The 17916-nt window shown below is 30.3% G+C and overlaps 2 protein-coding genes across 2 annotated transcripts in view; one reads left to right on the top strand and one right to left on the bottom strand.

The window, feature by feature from the left end:
- The window catches only part of LOC106711059 (thyroid receptor-interacting protein 11), a 38683-nt gene extending 31799 nt beyond the window's left edge, over nucleotides 1–6884 (bottom strand). Inside the window, exons 1-2 of the mRNA XM_045684633.1 lie at nucleotides 6574–6884; nucleotides 1629–1682 (exon numbers count right to left, since the gene is read on the bottom strand). Of these exons, the coding sequence (XP_045540589.1) occupies nucleotides 1629–1682; nucleotides 6574–6744 (225 nt within the window). The 5' untranslated portion in view covers nucleotides 6745–6884. The remainder of the gene's footprint in view (nucleotides 1–1628; nucleotides 1683–6573) is intronic.
- Nucleotides 6885–7484: 600 nt separating this feature from the next.
- Nucleotides 7485–15290, top strand: LOC106711066 (zinc finger protein 616). Its single transcript, XM_014503290.2, has 3 exons — nucleotides 7485–7947; nucleotides 8576–9337; nucleotides 13407–15290. Exons 1-3 carry the CDS (start codon nucleotides 7669–7671, stop codon nucleotides 14928–14930), a joined length of 2565 nt encoding a protein of 854 aa, XP_014358776.2. The 5' UTR covers nucleotides 7485–7668; the 3' UTR covers nucleotides 14931–15290.
- The last annotated feature ends 2626 nt before the right edge of the window (nucleotides 15291–17916 follow it).

The raw sequence follows: 17916 nt of genomic DNA, 5'->3' as shown, positions 1-17916 counted from the left end.
AAGACCTGACCAACAAGACAAAGTCAAAAGAAGTCGCAATAGTATATTTCATTACGAGTATATAAAAGCACGAGTATGTAATAGCCCACATTCCGAATTCTCTACGTCACTGCAATACGCCACATTTTGAGCAACTGTATTAAAAACACTTTTTTACTCGTGCATTTTCTTTAGCTTTTCAAAACTAGTGAGTTCTCTTTCCCAGCTGTCAAAATAATGTCTGTTAAAAAGAAAAACCAACCACGAAATTTTTACAAAAAAAAATCATTGAAGTTTTTATGATTCATGCAAATATTTCTAAAAAGAAGCTCCTAATTTGTTACAATATCAAATTTAATGATTTGATTCAATGAATTAGGTTAGGTTTCATTTTATTTCATCTCATTAATTTTCATTTCATATCAATAAAAATAATCTACTGAAGACTTGGCTGTTTGGGTATAGTTCCCTTTGCCTACCCAGAATGGGTGAAGAAAACAAAAAAAATATCTCTGTTTGTATTCTTTTACGGTTGGCGCCATTTTCCAAACATTTTAGTTAGTTGAGTTTATTGTGTTTTTATTATTCTATTAAATTGCTTCATTTTTCCGAAACTGTATCAAAAATAGTTGTTTAGTACACGTGCGAAATTACAACTTGTTCCAACTGTCAACTTGTAGACATTTGTCGGAACACTTTGCAATGACAGGCTTTTATTAATATGAATATAATGCATTCATACTTGTCTCTAATACTAATGTGTTATAGAATGTATAGTCAAATTACTATTTTAAACAAGTGTCGCCACATACGTGTGAAATTAGTATGTATAATTTTGGTATGGTTAACTGTTAACGATTAACTTTAACTTGCGTTAAATTTTCGAGAATTTAACGCTTTAACGATTAACGAAGTTAATTTTTTAATTAACGAATTAACGATTAACGAAGTTAACTTTTCGATTAACTGTGCCCACCTGTGAGGGTGACCATTCTTATCCAAGCATGTCAACATACGTTACGTCCGAAAATATCATCTCGCAATTTTTGAGTAAATAATGAAAATCGGTGACAATAGTTTATCATAGAGTGTACTAGCTTTTACCCGCGACTTCGTCCGCGCGGAAAAAAAAATAGAAAACGGGGTAAAAATTATCCTATGTCCGTTTCCTGGTTCTAAGCTACCTGCCCACCAATTTTCAGTCAAATCGATTCAGCCGATCTTGAGTTATAAATAGTGTAACTAACACGACTTTCTTTTATATATATAGATTTTAATTTTCAGAACACATATGGAACAATAAGTGAAGAAAAGTATCGAACGTCACTTTAGTAAAATACTTCGAGATCCATCAAAACTATACTGAAGGAATATTCCTAACGATAGATACTACAGTCCTAAATTTTAGTACGTTTATAAATAATTTTGTCATACGTAAGTTGTCTATAGTAAAAAAATCAAGTAATAAATATAGTCTATATCACCAGAGGATAGTGTAGCTTTCAAACAGTAAAAGAATTTTTCAAATAGCTTCAATAGTTTAAGAGGCTATTGCATACAAACAAATCTTTTTATAATGTTAGTATTGATTCATAACTAATTTAATAAAATGTATAAAATTTCCTTTAAAAATGCGAGATATTTCTTACCTCAGATTGTAGTGTAGCTTGCAATTCCTCGTTTAACTTTTTTAGAGATGCTATCTGCGAAAAACAGAAATTCATAATTAACAACATGAAACTACAAAAATATAATCATCTCTTTTTTTTTTAAAGAGAATGACAGAGATAACTATACCATGTTTCGTAAATGTTCAGTGGAAACTAACGTTAATTTTACATTTCAATAGGTGAATGCCCTTTGGTTATACGTAGAATATATTTATCTTTTAGGCAAACCGCAAATTGTAGGATATTATTTTTTAAATACCTTTAGTTACAACTTGAAAAATCATATGGCTCAAATAAGTTTTAGGTTAAAGTTTATTTCTGTCAACTTTTGTAAACACATCGAAATGAAATAAAATTAAAAGATAATACACCAAAAGCTGTAACAATCCATACAATACCATGTAAATGTATTTAGAACGTATTAATTCCGGAAGTCGATGCAACGAAAATGATAGATTCGAAGACAAACATGGCCGCTGCGGTCGCTACGGTATGAACAGCAAACTAGGTGCAACACTTTAAACAGTTTTTAAAAGACTTTCTGAATTAGAAATACTTTTTTTCATACAATTGTAATACAGGCCAGATACATTTAAAGAAAATAATTAAAAACAAAAATCAAAAACTAACAAAAAAAACCAAAGACAATTCCTACTTAAGTCAACAGAAGATTTTAGTTATTTCATTTTTTTTCTGTAGACTAAACTGAGTGAAATCACGTCTACCATCTATAGATACAAGATTTTTAAAAAATGCGTACGAACTTGAGTAGATTAGTAATATTATGTATTTAACTATTGTGTGAAAGGAAAAATTAGGAGGTCTTTTATAATAATGAGTGTTCGATCGCGATTAAAAATAACACCCACCCCTGAGTGCGAGTTATATCATTTAAAATTCATTTTATCATCCCTCTTATTCGCGTTTAAAAAACAAAGATGACAAAAAGGTTTTGTGGAATCCTGTCAGAGAATAAAAATAATTCATGTCCGGGATTATTTTTTCAAGTCATGGCTTTCCTAACTGACTAGTATGAATACATTCCCGGTGTGACCTATTGGTGCGCGCATTTAAATCGCTACATTCATTTGAAATTCAACAGCTACCTAACAATTATTCCTTACGCGTCATAGCTCGTATTTTTTATAACACAACTCACGCCCATAAACAAGAGGGGTAAGCACAGATTACGGATTTAGTGCGACCCTACACTGTTAAAGCGTAATTATAACGCGCCATTTTTATATGCTTGTGAAACAAGCGAATATTAAATTAAATTAATAATTATATTAGCGAGTTTCTATTGTAAAAATTTCACATTGACAACATTGTAAGAGCTAGACAAGTATGCCTTAACCACGATCAATAATATCTGCCTACATCACTAGGTAAACGACATGTTTAAACAATAAAATCGACAGCCAAATCTTTTCAAAATTCAACCACTCCTCTTTTTTTAAACTCCTAGTTACTCATTCTTTTCATAATTTGTCAACTTCGCGATCTGAAAAGATAATTCAAATGAATAACTGTAACCGTTGAACGGTCGATGTCCCAAAAAACAGACAAATTAGATTCCATACTATTAATATGAAAAAAATACGTTAAATATGTATACAAAAAAACGCCAGGTAGAAGATTAAAAAATAGCAGAGAAAAAACTGGCAGAAAATCAAAATTTACATTGTATCGAGGACAGATTTTAATCACAGATTAAATATCGACTGTCAAATCTTTCCGTTTTGTTTTTTAAATGAAGGTAGTCGTATTTTTTTCTGTTTTAATTTTACTATACAGTGACCAATGTGAATCCATACATATCGTGATGGCGATAATTTGCATTGTTTTAATACAAATACATTTATCTATTTTCTAATGCATTAGATAAATATCTTATTTCGAATGTTCCTTTATTACTCAAATAAGAAAAAATAAAGTGACGGCGTCTAAAATAACATATTAAAAATAGTTGATGAGTAACTTGATGACATTTTCGTTAACATATATTTTCACCGCTAACACACATGTACGAGAACATAGACATCTCTCTCGTACTCCTTGAAAAAAATTGAGATAGCAACATCTAATATATAAAATTCTCGTGTCACAGTTTTCATTCCCGTACTCCTCCGAAACGGCTTGACCGATTCTCATGAAATTTTGTGAATCATATTCAGTAGGTCTGAGAATCGGCCAACATCTATTTTTCATACCCCCCCCCCCCATTTTTTAACTGCGCGTGGACGGAGTCGCGGGCGACAGCTAGTATTTAAATAAATATTTTGTGTCGTTGTTGTGTGGACACTTTTTGAGACATTTACATTATAATTTCTGAAATTAAAACGAAAGCGTGAGCAGAGTGTTGGCTAAAATGAGATATTACGAGTATTTAAATCTCATTGACAACGAAAATTTCAATATTACTTTAAAATAAAAATATACTTCATTTTGGGTATGAGAGTTGAGTAGTCTAGAACCTAAATATTTTTAAATTGTTTCGGAAATATGTTAAAAAAAACTAATTTTTGTTTTAACCAAAACCAAGCCAAATAAGTAAAGATTGTTAATAATTATAATAAATTATACCTTAAAAAACATTTTTAAAATCTTCTATAAGATTGCACTAGTACTTTGTTTTGATGGAAAGTATATTTGTATGATGTTTATATGTTATATGGAAATGTGTGTAGGACCTAAGTGTGCAGTGTGCACACACCTTTATTCACAGTAATGCTCGTAGGGTAGATATGTTATCAGTATTTGCACAGTCATATCTTGATAACTCCAACATGCACCAAACAAGTTGTGCTTCAACGGTTTTATATTGGTACTGTCTATTTTGAGGTTATTTTTAATTTGGAGCACACTGACCCTATATTATTATTATTTTTTATAAGTGAAGGGGGCAAACGAGCGACGGGAACACCAAAGTGATCATCGACGCCCATGGATATCCACAACACTAGGACAACACTAATTGCAGATGCGTTTTATGACATAAAAATAACTAAAATATTTTTTTATCCTTCTTGATCTGAATGTTGTATAGTTTTTTTTATTAAATTGTTTAAACTTTCGTGAGACATCATAATTAATTAATTAAGAAACGGCTTAACTCACGTTTTGATCGTCCGGTGGCGGCACCGACTAGTTTCGGACCCATCGGGGGTCCATCTTCAGGGCGAGTGTTTAATTCGAGGACTTCGCAGTCGCGTCGCGTCTCGCACGTTTTTTTTTATTATAGTTATTTAATAGAATGTTGTATTTTCTAGTACAATTTTCTTAAACTTTGTTACGTGCACATTAAAAAACATGATATCACAGATGGAATGGTTTTTATGAGTTTCATCTGTGGAAGAATTTAACACTTTAAAAAGTTCAACTAGATAAAACTTCATACATGTATTGAAACCTGACAGCAATATAACTTTTAAACCAATATCAAAAAAGGAATTAAAAAAAAAATTTAAACTTGATATAACGCCACCTGGTGAAGAATTGAATAAATTGTAGTAAATTTTGTCAATAGATGTAACAGATCCTTTGGAGCATAAAAATAAGGTAAGTTAGAAGGCTGCCAGTGGTTTTTTATGGTAAATTTCTGTAATGTTGGCATTTTCATTACAATATTTATATAATATTCAAAATAAAATGAAACGGATTCTTTTAACAATAATATAGTTAATTGTGATATTTTTGAAACACTAATTTAATAACAACAATTAAACATTATATTGTGTCGGTTAATTGTTTTGGGTTTTTTTTCATATAAATACTAGCTTATACCCGTGACTCCGTCCGCGCGGAATAAAAGAAAAATAGAAAACGGGGTAAAAATTATCATATGTCCGTTTCCTGGTTCTAAGCTACCTGCCCACCGATTTTCAGTCAAATCGATTCAGCCGTTCTTGAGTTATAAATAGTGTAACTAACACGACTTTCTTTTATATATATAGATAATAATAAAATAACAATATTTGCTTTCTTTTCTTAATTTTGCTTATTGCTTTTGCTTAATTTTCATACTATGTTTTTCCCGAATGTGTTAAAAAAAATTATTATACTGGTAAACATTTGCAACACACATTAAATGACATTTCAAAAATAATATTTCAATTAAACATCAAATTTGTATGATACACTCCAGCTACATGTAACTACAGCTCCCTATATTTGCAAAGATAGTTTGGTCAATTGATTTTAACAACCCCCTATACAAAGTAACACTTGACTAGCATCATTATAGTATTTTTTTGTTTGTATTATTAAATTCCTAATGTTGTAAACCAGCAGATGGGCACCTCTGAACGGGCGCATGGCCCACCGGGACAGGCTGAAAACCAGCTCAACAAGGCTATGCCTTGCGGTCTACGCTGAGCCTGCAGCCCATTGTTGTCATATTTTTGTTCTCTTATTAATGCCAGAAATATTGTATTCCTTATGATGACAATAAAGAAGTTTATTATTATTATTATTATCATCACCAAAAGACATAAATGTACGCTTCATCTAGAAATATTTATCTATGCCTGCACATATTGGCCAAGAAATTTGAAGATGTACGGAAAGTCAACCAATCTACAGTGGTCCAGCATAGTTGATTACAGCCTACTTGGGAGTAACGCTAATTTAAGTTAGGCCTGAAGTTAATTATTTAACAGTACATAACACAGTTCTCTGTATTGAATTTAATGTTTTGTCATCAGTTTATAAAGATAAAATCACTTCATATCTTTAAAATGAATTCTACATATATCTATATGATATCTGATTGTAGTAAATGAATACCCATTTAGCGGTCAGCTCAATGGCAAATCATTTAATTAAAATTAGACATTTTGATTACCATAACATAACCTAAACAACATCTGTCAAATTGAACACATAGGTAATTATATAAATGTTATTTTTTTCATACACTGACCTCTAATTGCTGGGTATTACATTTATCTTCCAGTTCCTTTAACGAAGAGCTTATTCCAGTTTCTTCTGAATCAGCATCGTCCGTTGTATTCTCGGATAATACTTCCGAAGCAAAATTTGTAATCTGTCCTTTCAAACTATTAAAACTTTCATTCAAATTCAGCCACGACATTTTGTACGAAGGACACTATTGTTACATAAAACAGGAATTCAGATGAATAGATTCACTAGAAAAATGTTATGATCGAAAGGATGTAAACAATAAATAAATAACATTTTTTGCATTTGACAGGACTTGTCCAGTTGGCAAAACAAGTTGTAAGTTGACGTTTGCTATTTTTTAAGTTGATTGTTCCGCTTCATTTCAAGGTTTCTCTCTTTTAATCAGTTCTTTTAAAAACCAATGGCACGATATAAAACTTATTATTAAAGTCCTATAGAAATTATTTTCAATTTATAACTTGAATAAACGTTTCGATTTTGTTGTAAATGTGTTTACTCTTTTAAGTAAGATCAGCAAAAATTATTGCAAATATTCTCTCTTATGCAAAGTTGATAAAGTTTTGTTTTAAATGCGTTAAATAATAATTTTTCAAAATCTCTGTAATAGTAAAGTAAGATCTTAATCTCTAGAAAGAATGTAAAAGGTGGAAAATATTTTGGAAGGTACTTTTTAGGGTAAAAAAACACAGCTTGAAGCTTTGCCGTTCGAAAAATGCTTGAGGCTTCGAGGAATCGTAGTTTGATGAATTAAGAAATCAAAATGATTATTAAAAAATAATCAAGAGCAACGGTAATTACGTTTTAAGGAAATTGAATAGGAAAATAGGTTTTTATGTTTTCCAACCAAACGCTTTATGCAGTCTGTGGATGTTGCGTCATGCTGGCGGGCGCCATGATGGCTGTCGAACAAGCGCTGGTAGCAAAGTTTGACGTAGTGTCATTTTTGTTAAATTTTCCCTTAATTTCTTCACAATTTAGAGATTATTTGAGGGTTTTTTGATTAAAATAACTAATAAATGTGGTATATTATATTTATATAAACATCAAATATCAGTGACGGTTCAGTTTATGATCTAAATTGAAAGCATAAAAAATGGAGCCAAAACTAACAAACACCGCGAGCCTAAAAACATATTCTCGCTCGAAATGCTGGAAAGTTTCGAATCCTAAGGATACTAAAAGTGAACCTTTAACGACGAAAGAAGCTGTGAAGTATTTATTGCAAGGATCATTGAAGAGAAGGGTCTGTCGGTTTTGTCTAACTGCAACGACCTCTTTATCAGAATTGGATGAGATTTTAGAGGTGGCCAGTTCCGGGGCAATATTTCAAGTGACCATACGGGACATGGTAGCCAGTTTCTACCCATTTCAGGTTGTTTTCAATTTAATACAGACATGTGATACTGATAGATACATTTTATTAAGTAATTAACTATGAAATAAGTAATATATAAATAGTTTCTTTTAGAAGAGGAAGTTTTCCTCATTTTTAATCTTTATATTTGAACTGTATAAGCCATTTTTGTAAAAAAGTCAATCTTAAAAAAATAATAACCACTAAATCTTGTAATATTTTGATAAATTTTGTGCAAAATTTAAAACTTTTTATAAAAGATTTTGGAATTATAATAATATACTTCATCATCATCATCTCCTTGACCTTGTCCCACCTACGTATGGTCGGTGCACTAGGATTCCATCCTCAAAATGAATCTGTCTGCCGTCATCTCCATTGTTGATCATGTCATCTTTCATGCAATCCATCCATCTCTTCCTAGGCCTACCTCTACCGGTGTACCCCTCCACACTCATACTTAATAATATAATTATAATAATATACTTGAAGTGTAAAAATACATTTTCATATTTGTGTATTGCAAATGCTCTTTATGATATTTGTCTATTAACTTAATTTATATTCTTATTTTCCATCATATATTGCTACCATTTCAGAAGTACCCTCATTTATATTAAAATTAATAATTCTGTTGTAATTCCAGGTATCTGATGACGCTAATTTCCCAAATAAAATCTGCGGCAAATGTCTAGATAAGACAATCAATTGTTACTTATTCACACAGCAATGTGAAAGAGCCGAACGGGCAGTACGTAATTGTTTTATTGATATCAGTGAGAAATTCGATAAACTAGACCCCCTTGAACGGGTGAAGAGGAGGGGACGACAAAAATTAAATCCCAACCACAATATAATTCATGTAGAACATAAAAATGTTATTGATTACGCAGATCCAATAATAAATATTGTAAATGCTGGCTCATCACTCGTTACCAATAACAATGATGTTCAAATGAACGAACTAGAGTGTCCAAGATGTTGGCAAGTGTTTACTAATGTAGAATCTCTCGTTAACCATGAGAAAATTCACCCTAAATCAATGTGGTACAATTGTAAACTCTGCGGAAATTCTTTTGTAAAGCATTCACATTACAAAAAGCATATGAAACAGTTTCACTTTAAAGAAAACACCAAAATAAATACGGAGAAGCAACAATTTCAATGCAACGAATGTGGTTTTATTTGTGAAGAGTTGGAGAATTATTTACAACATATTGAAAAGCACAAGTTTAAGAATGTATTAGAATGTTTAGTTGAAAAGAAAACGGATAGTTTGTGCGGAGTTTGTTTAGACAAAGGAGATACTATGACGAGATTGAACGAAACTTTATGTTTACATGGTGGATATCCAGAATTATCCGGAGAGATGACTGTGGCTACAATTTTAACTGCAACTATACCAGAGGTATGTAAACCACATTTTTTTTTACCTAAATATTCATTATACACAAATACCATACATTGTTTATTGTAGGGATTCCACAAGGTTCAAAACAGAAATGGAACTTTTGTCTATCTAGTAGACCTGGGACTCCCAAAGGGATCGATATCGAACTTAAAGCATTGCTAATTCTCACTCTGACTTCTTCTATTGACCTAATTCAGAATGAATACTAATAATAATTGATCTTAAAAGTAGGTAATTTAGCCATAGGGGTCTGAGATAACAGTTCATTTTGGTAAAGGGGGTCACTTGTCCAAAATAGTTTGGGGATTCCTGTAGTAGACTTATTAAACCTTTTTACAATAGGTACTTATGCATTATTCTGAGCTGAGGCACTTTTGTTGAAATTGTCAGTCTTATGTAAGCTTAACTATATGATTGTTTTTTTGTTTAAATGAATATTTTATAAGCCTTAAAACATAAGGCTTATACTTAGTGATTGTTTATTCCTTACTTATAATATAATTCAAAGATTATTGTTATAGCTATTTATTAAGTAGTTTTATAGTGACTATTATGCTAAAAATAAAGCATTCTTCACCAAAATTTAGATTTGTGGGTACACATACAATCACATCATACAATAACAAAACGAAAATTCTGAAGTGTGTAATATATTACTGTTAAAACTTTGTCTCTTGTTTTGTGGAGATTGTTGCAGTGATTTTCTAATCCTTTTCTAGAAATCACACAAATATGATGAATTCCTCGTCTCCAAAGAAGCAAATCGAGTAGCGATTACAAAGAGAATTGCCAAAAAGGTTGTTATAACTAACACAAAACATGATGATATTAATAAAGCGACAAGCGCTGGTGATATAGCAATGAAGTTAATTACTGTAAATGATATTTTTTGTTTCTCCAACCCTATAAAAATATCTAATGAAATTGTAGAAGATGGAGACGAAACAGATAGTTCGATGTTTGAGAAGTCTCAATGTCTAGACATTACATCCCTACATATTGATATTGATGGGAAAGAAGATAGAGTTGGCGTCCCATTTTCTTTTTCTAATCCCATAAAAATTTTCGACGACTCCTGTAAAACTAATGACGGGGAACAAGAGATAGAAAATATGCCATCCAATATAGTAAAACAAGCACAATATATTGAAATAGACCCAGATAGTGACATATCTACAATTCCTATTTTATGTATGACTTGTTCAATATTTAAAAAGGCCCAATGCGAGCAATGTATTGAGAAAACATCCATAAATAAGGAAGGTATTAAAAAATCTAATGTAGAAAATAATAGCTCACAAGATCCTTGCAAAATGTGCTGGATCTTTGACAAAGTAGGCAAATGTAATTATTGTGAGGAAAAAATTTATGACAAAAAAACTAAACAAAATAAAGATATTGCTGACCCAAAAGAACAATTTAATATGGAACCTGAAATGACCATAACAATTCCAAACAAAACTATTGAACCTGAGAAAGTCATCACAATACTGAAGGAAAATGTTGAACCTGTAGACGACAATTCAACACGGAAAAGAAAAATTAACCCTGAGGATGTCCTCTCAAGTTCACAGAAAAATATTGAACCTGAAAATGTCATCCAGAGTCAACAGTATGTTGAACTTGAGAAAGTTATCCCAATCTTAAAGGTAAATCTTGAACATAAAGAAATCATCACTACTAGAAAGAGAAAAATTGAACCTAAAGAAGTCATCCCAAATCAAATAGAAACTACTGAGGCTGGAGAACTCATCCCAAGTAGGAAGAGAAAAATTGACCCTGAAATTGAAGTTCCAATTGTAAAGAGATCGAAATGGCAATGTGAAATCTGTTTGACTAATAATGATAACAGAGAAAGATGCTTTTGTTGTGGCGAGAAAAAAAAACAGGATAACACGACTAATTTTAAATTCACTTTTACGAAATTCGATTATTCACCTAAGCGTAATAAGAATAAACAAGATGCAGTCAAAAATAACAATTATATTGTTACAAATAATAATGAAGAAAATGAAAAAACTGAACAAATAGCAATTAAAGATGACAAAGAAGATTGTAATGTTGAAGTTATAAAAAATGATTTAATTCCAAATATTTCTCTACCAAATACAGAAGTAGTTGATAATGTTATAAAAGAAGACGCAAATCAAAATAAAATACAAAACGAAGAGGAAATGGAGGTAAATTTTGACGACGGCAATGATGCAAAAATTGTCGGAAATGTCGTCAAATTTGACGGCAATGTTGCTAAATTTAACATTATTGGTAACTTTGGCAAAATCGACAGTAACTTTGGCAAAATGGACAGTAACTTTGGCAAAATGGACAGTAACTTTGGCAAAATGGACAGTAACATTGGCAAAATCGACAGTAACATTGGCAAAATCGACAGTAACATTAACAAAACACCAGTTATGACTAATTTGAATTTCAATTTTGGTACATGTTCAACATTCACGCCGCCAATGCAAAGTTTCACGTCACCTGTGATACCTAGTTTCAATCCTATATCAACAATGTCGCCGACACAGTTTTCATCGCTTAGTTTTAATATCGGCACTCAAGATAATAAACCAAGAAAAATGTTAAAGAGTATGAGACATAGAAGAGATAGACTAATGAAAAAATAGACAACTAACTTCCTACCTAACTACCTATTTATTTATTTTTTATGACTACCCACTTTAGGGATTGTGTTTGGAGTAATTATACCTTCGTGAAAAATATGAGATAAAAAAAGTTTGACTGATTTAATTCACTTGTCACAGTGCATTACTGACTTTAGATATATTTTTTTCATAGCTTAAGTACATTTTAGTATTATAAACAGTATAAATATTGTATTCTATAGCTTTGAATATTTATTATTAAGTAATGACTGCAAATTATTAGAGTTCTTAGTATTATTAGGCTTAAAAATCTTATATTGGAAAAATTTAATTTGGCTTATAGTGTAAGATTTCATTTTTCATATATAATGTTATTCAATCTAAATAAATGTAATTCTCACATAATTAATCCACTCCTTTAATTACTTGAACTAAAAGCAAAGATGTTTTTGTTAAGATTTACGATGTCTTTATTATAACACAACATTACGACATTGAACCGACTATGTGTCTAACTCGTGGGCGTGTGTTCATATTAGTCGCCAGGCGTTTGCGCTATCGACCAGTTCAAACCGTTTTTACTTAGTCCCATCGTTCACAAGGCGACGTAAGATTTCAAAACCCAGCGATTTTAGTCACTAAGTGACTTAAACAATACCATGTAATCACAACGCGCGTCGTTGACAGATTATTCTTTAGTCGCCTACACCAGTCGTTTGCAACCTATTTGTCAAGATCCTAATCACCGCACCCCGAGTTAAATATGAACAAGCACTTAGCGTTCATTCGCACGGGCGCTTTTTTTAACGTCTCGTTAAAACTCTTCGTTAACGGGTCTCGAGCGTGGAACGTTTTAAAATCACTCTTATTCCGTTCGCCCAGTGCCTAATAAAGCGTCTCGTATTAATAGATGTATGGAAATGTGTTTGTTACATTTGAACGTTTTTTCAACGCGCGATAAAAAAGCGCCCGTGGGAATGAGGACTTACAGTATAGTTAGTTTTTAGTTTAATGATTTTTTACTAGTTAAAATTTACTAAGTAGTTCGTGATTTTTGGTCTCATTAGATGTTAAGAAAATATTAACTCCATATTTAATTAAGCGATGTCTTTTTTCTTTAGGTAATTTTGTGTAAAACACTATTTTCTTTCTTGATTTTGTAATTCGGTGTTTAGATTTCAATAAAAAATAAAACATATTGTTTACTGTTTTATTTAGTGAACTGGATAAAAAACCTTGTCCCGTTAAAGTAAAAAATAAATACATATGAAAAAACAGGCTGTCCACGCAAACTATTTTTTTTTCGATCTACTTACATGAACAAGTCCTGTGAAAATTATATAAGGATTCCAAAATGGTAGTAAATACTCTTTATACCATATCGATGTGCTTTTTAGTGTAAGCTTTTATCGCTTTTTTATATTTATTTTAAAAAACGTTTTTATTTTTTGTTGCAGATGAATACAGTACATAACTACACTGGGACAAAAATATGCGAAAAATGCTTTAATCATGCATTATCATCGTATATCTTTATAAGTAAGGTTAAATATATTAGACATAGATTAAATACATGTATTAGTCTTATGTTAGATAACTTAAATAGAATAGAAGAACCTGAAAACAACGTAATGGTAGAAATATCTATGGAAACAATCCTTCCTATAACAGAAAAGAAGTCTTTAGAAGAAGAATACATAGATGATGATGAATCGCAGATGAAAATCGAAGTATTGGAAGATGAATTTAGAATAGAATCAGAAAGTTCTGAAGAAAGTTCAAAATCTGAAAATACTGATGATGAAGAAATTGGAACAGTGATATTTGATGATTTGAAGAAAATGCTTTATCCAGTCAATAAGGAAAGGAATAATAAAAAAGAAGAAATTATAAATGACGAAACTAATAAATTAGTTAATGGATATCAGGATTATGAAGCCCTTTCACCAATAGGTAGTGATGTTGAAAAATTAATAGCTAGTGATGTTGAAAAATCAACATTAAGTGACTCAGAAGAATCAACAGAAAGTGAAATAGAAAAATCTCCAAAAGCAAATGATGTTGAAAAATCTCCAATTGATATAGAAAAGTTAATAAGTGACGATGTTAATTTTGCAATGCAATCTCCACCAGTAAATGACATTTGCAGTGAATTCCTAACATTTAAAAAGAAGCCAAAACCGAAAAGAAAGTTGCGAAGACCGAATTTTACTTGTCCTTTCTGTAGTAAACATTTCATCTCGGATTATTTCCTCAAGAATCATGTGTTGAAACATATTAATACAAAAATTAATTGCAAAGTTTGCTATGAACCAGTTAAATCTAAATTCCATCTATTTGAACACATGAAAATGTTTCATTTAGCTCACCAAAAAGATTGTAACGTTTGTGATACATGCGGACGAAGTTTCACGGATATGAAAAAGTTTTCATTACATAAAAGGACACATAAAACCAAAGTATGTCCATTATGTGACAAGTTGTTTAAATCTCAGAATACATTCGATATTCATTTCCAAAGACATGCAGGCAAATTCAATGGACGCAAAATTTCTAGGTCGCAAACTTGCAGTTTTTGCGAAAAAGAATTCTCAAATGAAAATGAACTTTCACTACATGTGAATAAGATACATTTACAAATTAAACCTTACAGTTGTGATATGTGTGAGAAACAATTTTATACAGAGCACAATTTGAGTTGTCACAAGAAAATTCATGGTTTCAGATCTAAAGAGACTTGTGAATTTTGTAGTAAAATCTTCAAGTGTAGAAGAGATTTGGTCGCTCATGTTAGGAAACATATTGGCATTAAACCTCATCATTGTCAAATATGTAGAGAAACTTTTTATTCGGAAACGAGTCAACAAAATCATATGAAGAAAATGCACGGTGGTAGATATTGTTGTCGACTCTGCAAATCAGTGTTTAATAGGAAAGTGGACGTTAAAGCCCATGTCAATGTGGCTCATAATGCTATGTAGCAGTGTGTGGTACTGAAATGATATTTGGTGCTATAACTGTGGATGAAGTGAAAATGTTTTATGACTATTGTGAAGTGAGCAGTGCTAAGTGTTAGAAACCAAGATTGAGAAGTGGTGGCCAGTTTATTGGACCTAAGATCTCAGCCAGGTTTGTATGAAAATGAGGATCGTGCTGTTGGTGATGTTATTTTTAGGGGAATGGATGAAAAAGGGACACTACTTTTGTTGGACTGTTTGCAGCTCAATCCAAAGCATAATAAATACATATAATTTATTTGTTATTGTTATATAAACATAAACTTATAATTATAACCTTAAGATACCTATTTCCAAGCACAAAATGAGGCGAAAAAATTTCTCTGCAGAGCTTTTATTGGGATTAATTTCCTAAGTATTAAAATAAAAATCGATAATTATCTCTTGATAAGACGTCAATCTTTTATGAAACAAGATTTTACGTATTAAATCTATGTACATATTGTTTAGTTTTACATAAAAAAATATATTAAATTTTCACGTAAAATATTTATCATTTTGTCAATTATCACTTAATTTTGACATCTTGATTTATCTGTTTATTTCTATCTTTGATTTTTTTTATTCTTACGTCTTGCAAATGTACATTTCTAGGTTAGTTTCAATACCACTATGGTAGGAAGTTGTACTACCTTGGAAGAATAACAGAGTTAATATATTTGTATATATTTAAAAAAATATGACCATATGAAATGTTATATTTTTCGTATATCAAATATGAATGTATCGGATTTTTGGTGGTCTTATATGTCCTATACGGTTTCGACATTTATTGATAAAATTTGTGTATACAATTTATATTAAAATTGATATTAAAAGGCACACTACCTATTATGAAATCGAAAATTAATTTTGATAAATTGGTTAAAGTTGTAGAGCTAGATAAAACAAGAAAATAAACTAATTTAATGAGGCCTTAAATATGAAGCAATATGATTTTGGTTTTTACTTTTGCTATTTGAGGGTAGACGTAAATTTAAAATTGAGTACCATTTAATAATTATCTTTAGACAACGTGTTTGACTTTTTTGCCACTCGTGCAAAGTTATTCCTTTATGAAGTATCTTTCGGGAATTAAATGTTTTTGTATTTTATTTTACATAAATTTATTTTTAAATATAGTTTATACTTGAGTGTTTAGATAATTATGGATACGTTAAATATTAGACAAATGCAATGTAATTATAGATTATAATATTAAGTAGATAGTTTTATTTTTTAATTTGAAATATAATGCTTAAAAACAGTCTTGTTTATTTATTAATCCTTAATATCCTTCATACACATCCTTCTTAATTTAGATATAGATATAAATAAAAATGAGCAAATCTATTCGGTTTCGGTTAAGGTTTTTTACCGGATGAGCATGGTTTTAAGTCCTTATTCTTGAGGGTCGTCATCTTTTCTAGAAAGCTTTTTTACTTAATGATTATTAGTTTATAAAGAGTAAGCGTTTTTTACCTTTGATGTATAAAGTAAAAATTTATTAAAAGAAGAAATTAATTACCTACCATAAGCTACCACTTAAAACAATTTTTAATATGGCAAAGAGCAAAAAGAATATGGTAGCACTGAACATTGATTGTCAAAAACCCTGTCACTGTCATTCAATTTATTAAGGTTATGTTTTTATTTTGTTTTTTCTTTGTTAATTTTTAACTATAAAATACGAAATGTTAGGTACAAAAAATATTTTAGATATTATTTTAAATTCTTCTCGACACAGTGAAGTTTGTTTCCTTTGCTTAAAAAGCCGAAGCAACATTCTTCAAAGTATATATTCAGAATTGGATATTTTTGGTGATTGCTTCAATTTAAAAATATCTTTAGCTGAAATAATGAAACAACTATTTCCGTCCCATGTAAGTATATTCAGACAATGCCATGCTGTTATTAAATAGAGCTTATTGATCTTTTCAGCCAAAATTTTTGAATTATCATTTTTGTTTTAGGATATTTTATTTGGCCAAGCTTGTAAAGAATGCACAGACTTGTTATTAAAAATGTTTTTTAAATTGTATAAATATAGAAATAATATAAAGATACTCAATTGTATCATAAAAGATCTCGACAGACAGGTTCAAGACATAAACACAAAAAATATGAACAAGATATTCATAAGAATGAATAAACCTGAACATAAAGTTATGGAAGAGGAAGTGAAACCATCAAAAAACATTCCTAAAAAGACTTATAATTGTATTACATGTGATGTAAATTTTATAACAAATGATTTATTACAAGAACATAAAAATAGCATACATAAAAAAAGTGAAGCTACAATTTGTGATGTCTGTGGTCAAACATTAAAATCTCCAACCTCTCTTAAAGCTCATATTAATTGCCATAAAGAAAAAGAATGTCCTTACTGTTTTAAAATATTAAAATGTCATTCCCACTACAACATACATATAAAAAGCCATAAATCAAATGTTAAAAGAAAGCGTAATAAAAATTACTTTAGCTGCAAAAATTGTAATTATCAATCATTAAATAAAAAAACTTTAGAAGCTCATATCAATAAAATACATTTGCATATTAGGCCTTATGTCTGTGAAACTTGTGACAAAGGGTTTTATAAAAAAAGTCATTTGACAGAACATGTCAAAATCCATTCACAGATTAAAAATAAAACATGTGAAGTATGCGGTGAACATTTTGTTAATGAGAAAACATTAATTGAACATCAAAGACTCCATTCAAATGAAAAACCATATGAGTGTAATATATGTATGAAGAAATTTGTTACGTCTGGAAGAAGATCTGATCATATCAAAAGAAGTCATATGGAAAAAACTGAATCTTGTATATTCTGTGACAAAAAGTACAGTTTAAGAAAAGAATTAAACAGACATATTAAGAAATCTCATAATGATATTTCTCTAAATATTGAAAATAATTTTGATATAAATATATCAAATTATAAATTTGACGAACCAATGTAAACGAC

Source organism: Papilio machaon, chromosome 27 (genome assembly GCF_912999745.1).
Source record: "Papilio machaon chromosome 27, ilPapMach1.1, whole genome shotgun sequence".
In the NCBI taxonomy this organism is placed as follows: Eukaryota; Metazoa; Arthropoda; class Insecta; order Lepidoptera; family Papilionidae; genus Papilio; species Papilio machaon.
Note: the sequence above shows the minus strand (reverse complement) of the source record. Positions and strands in the feature narration are given on the sequence as shown.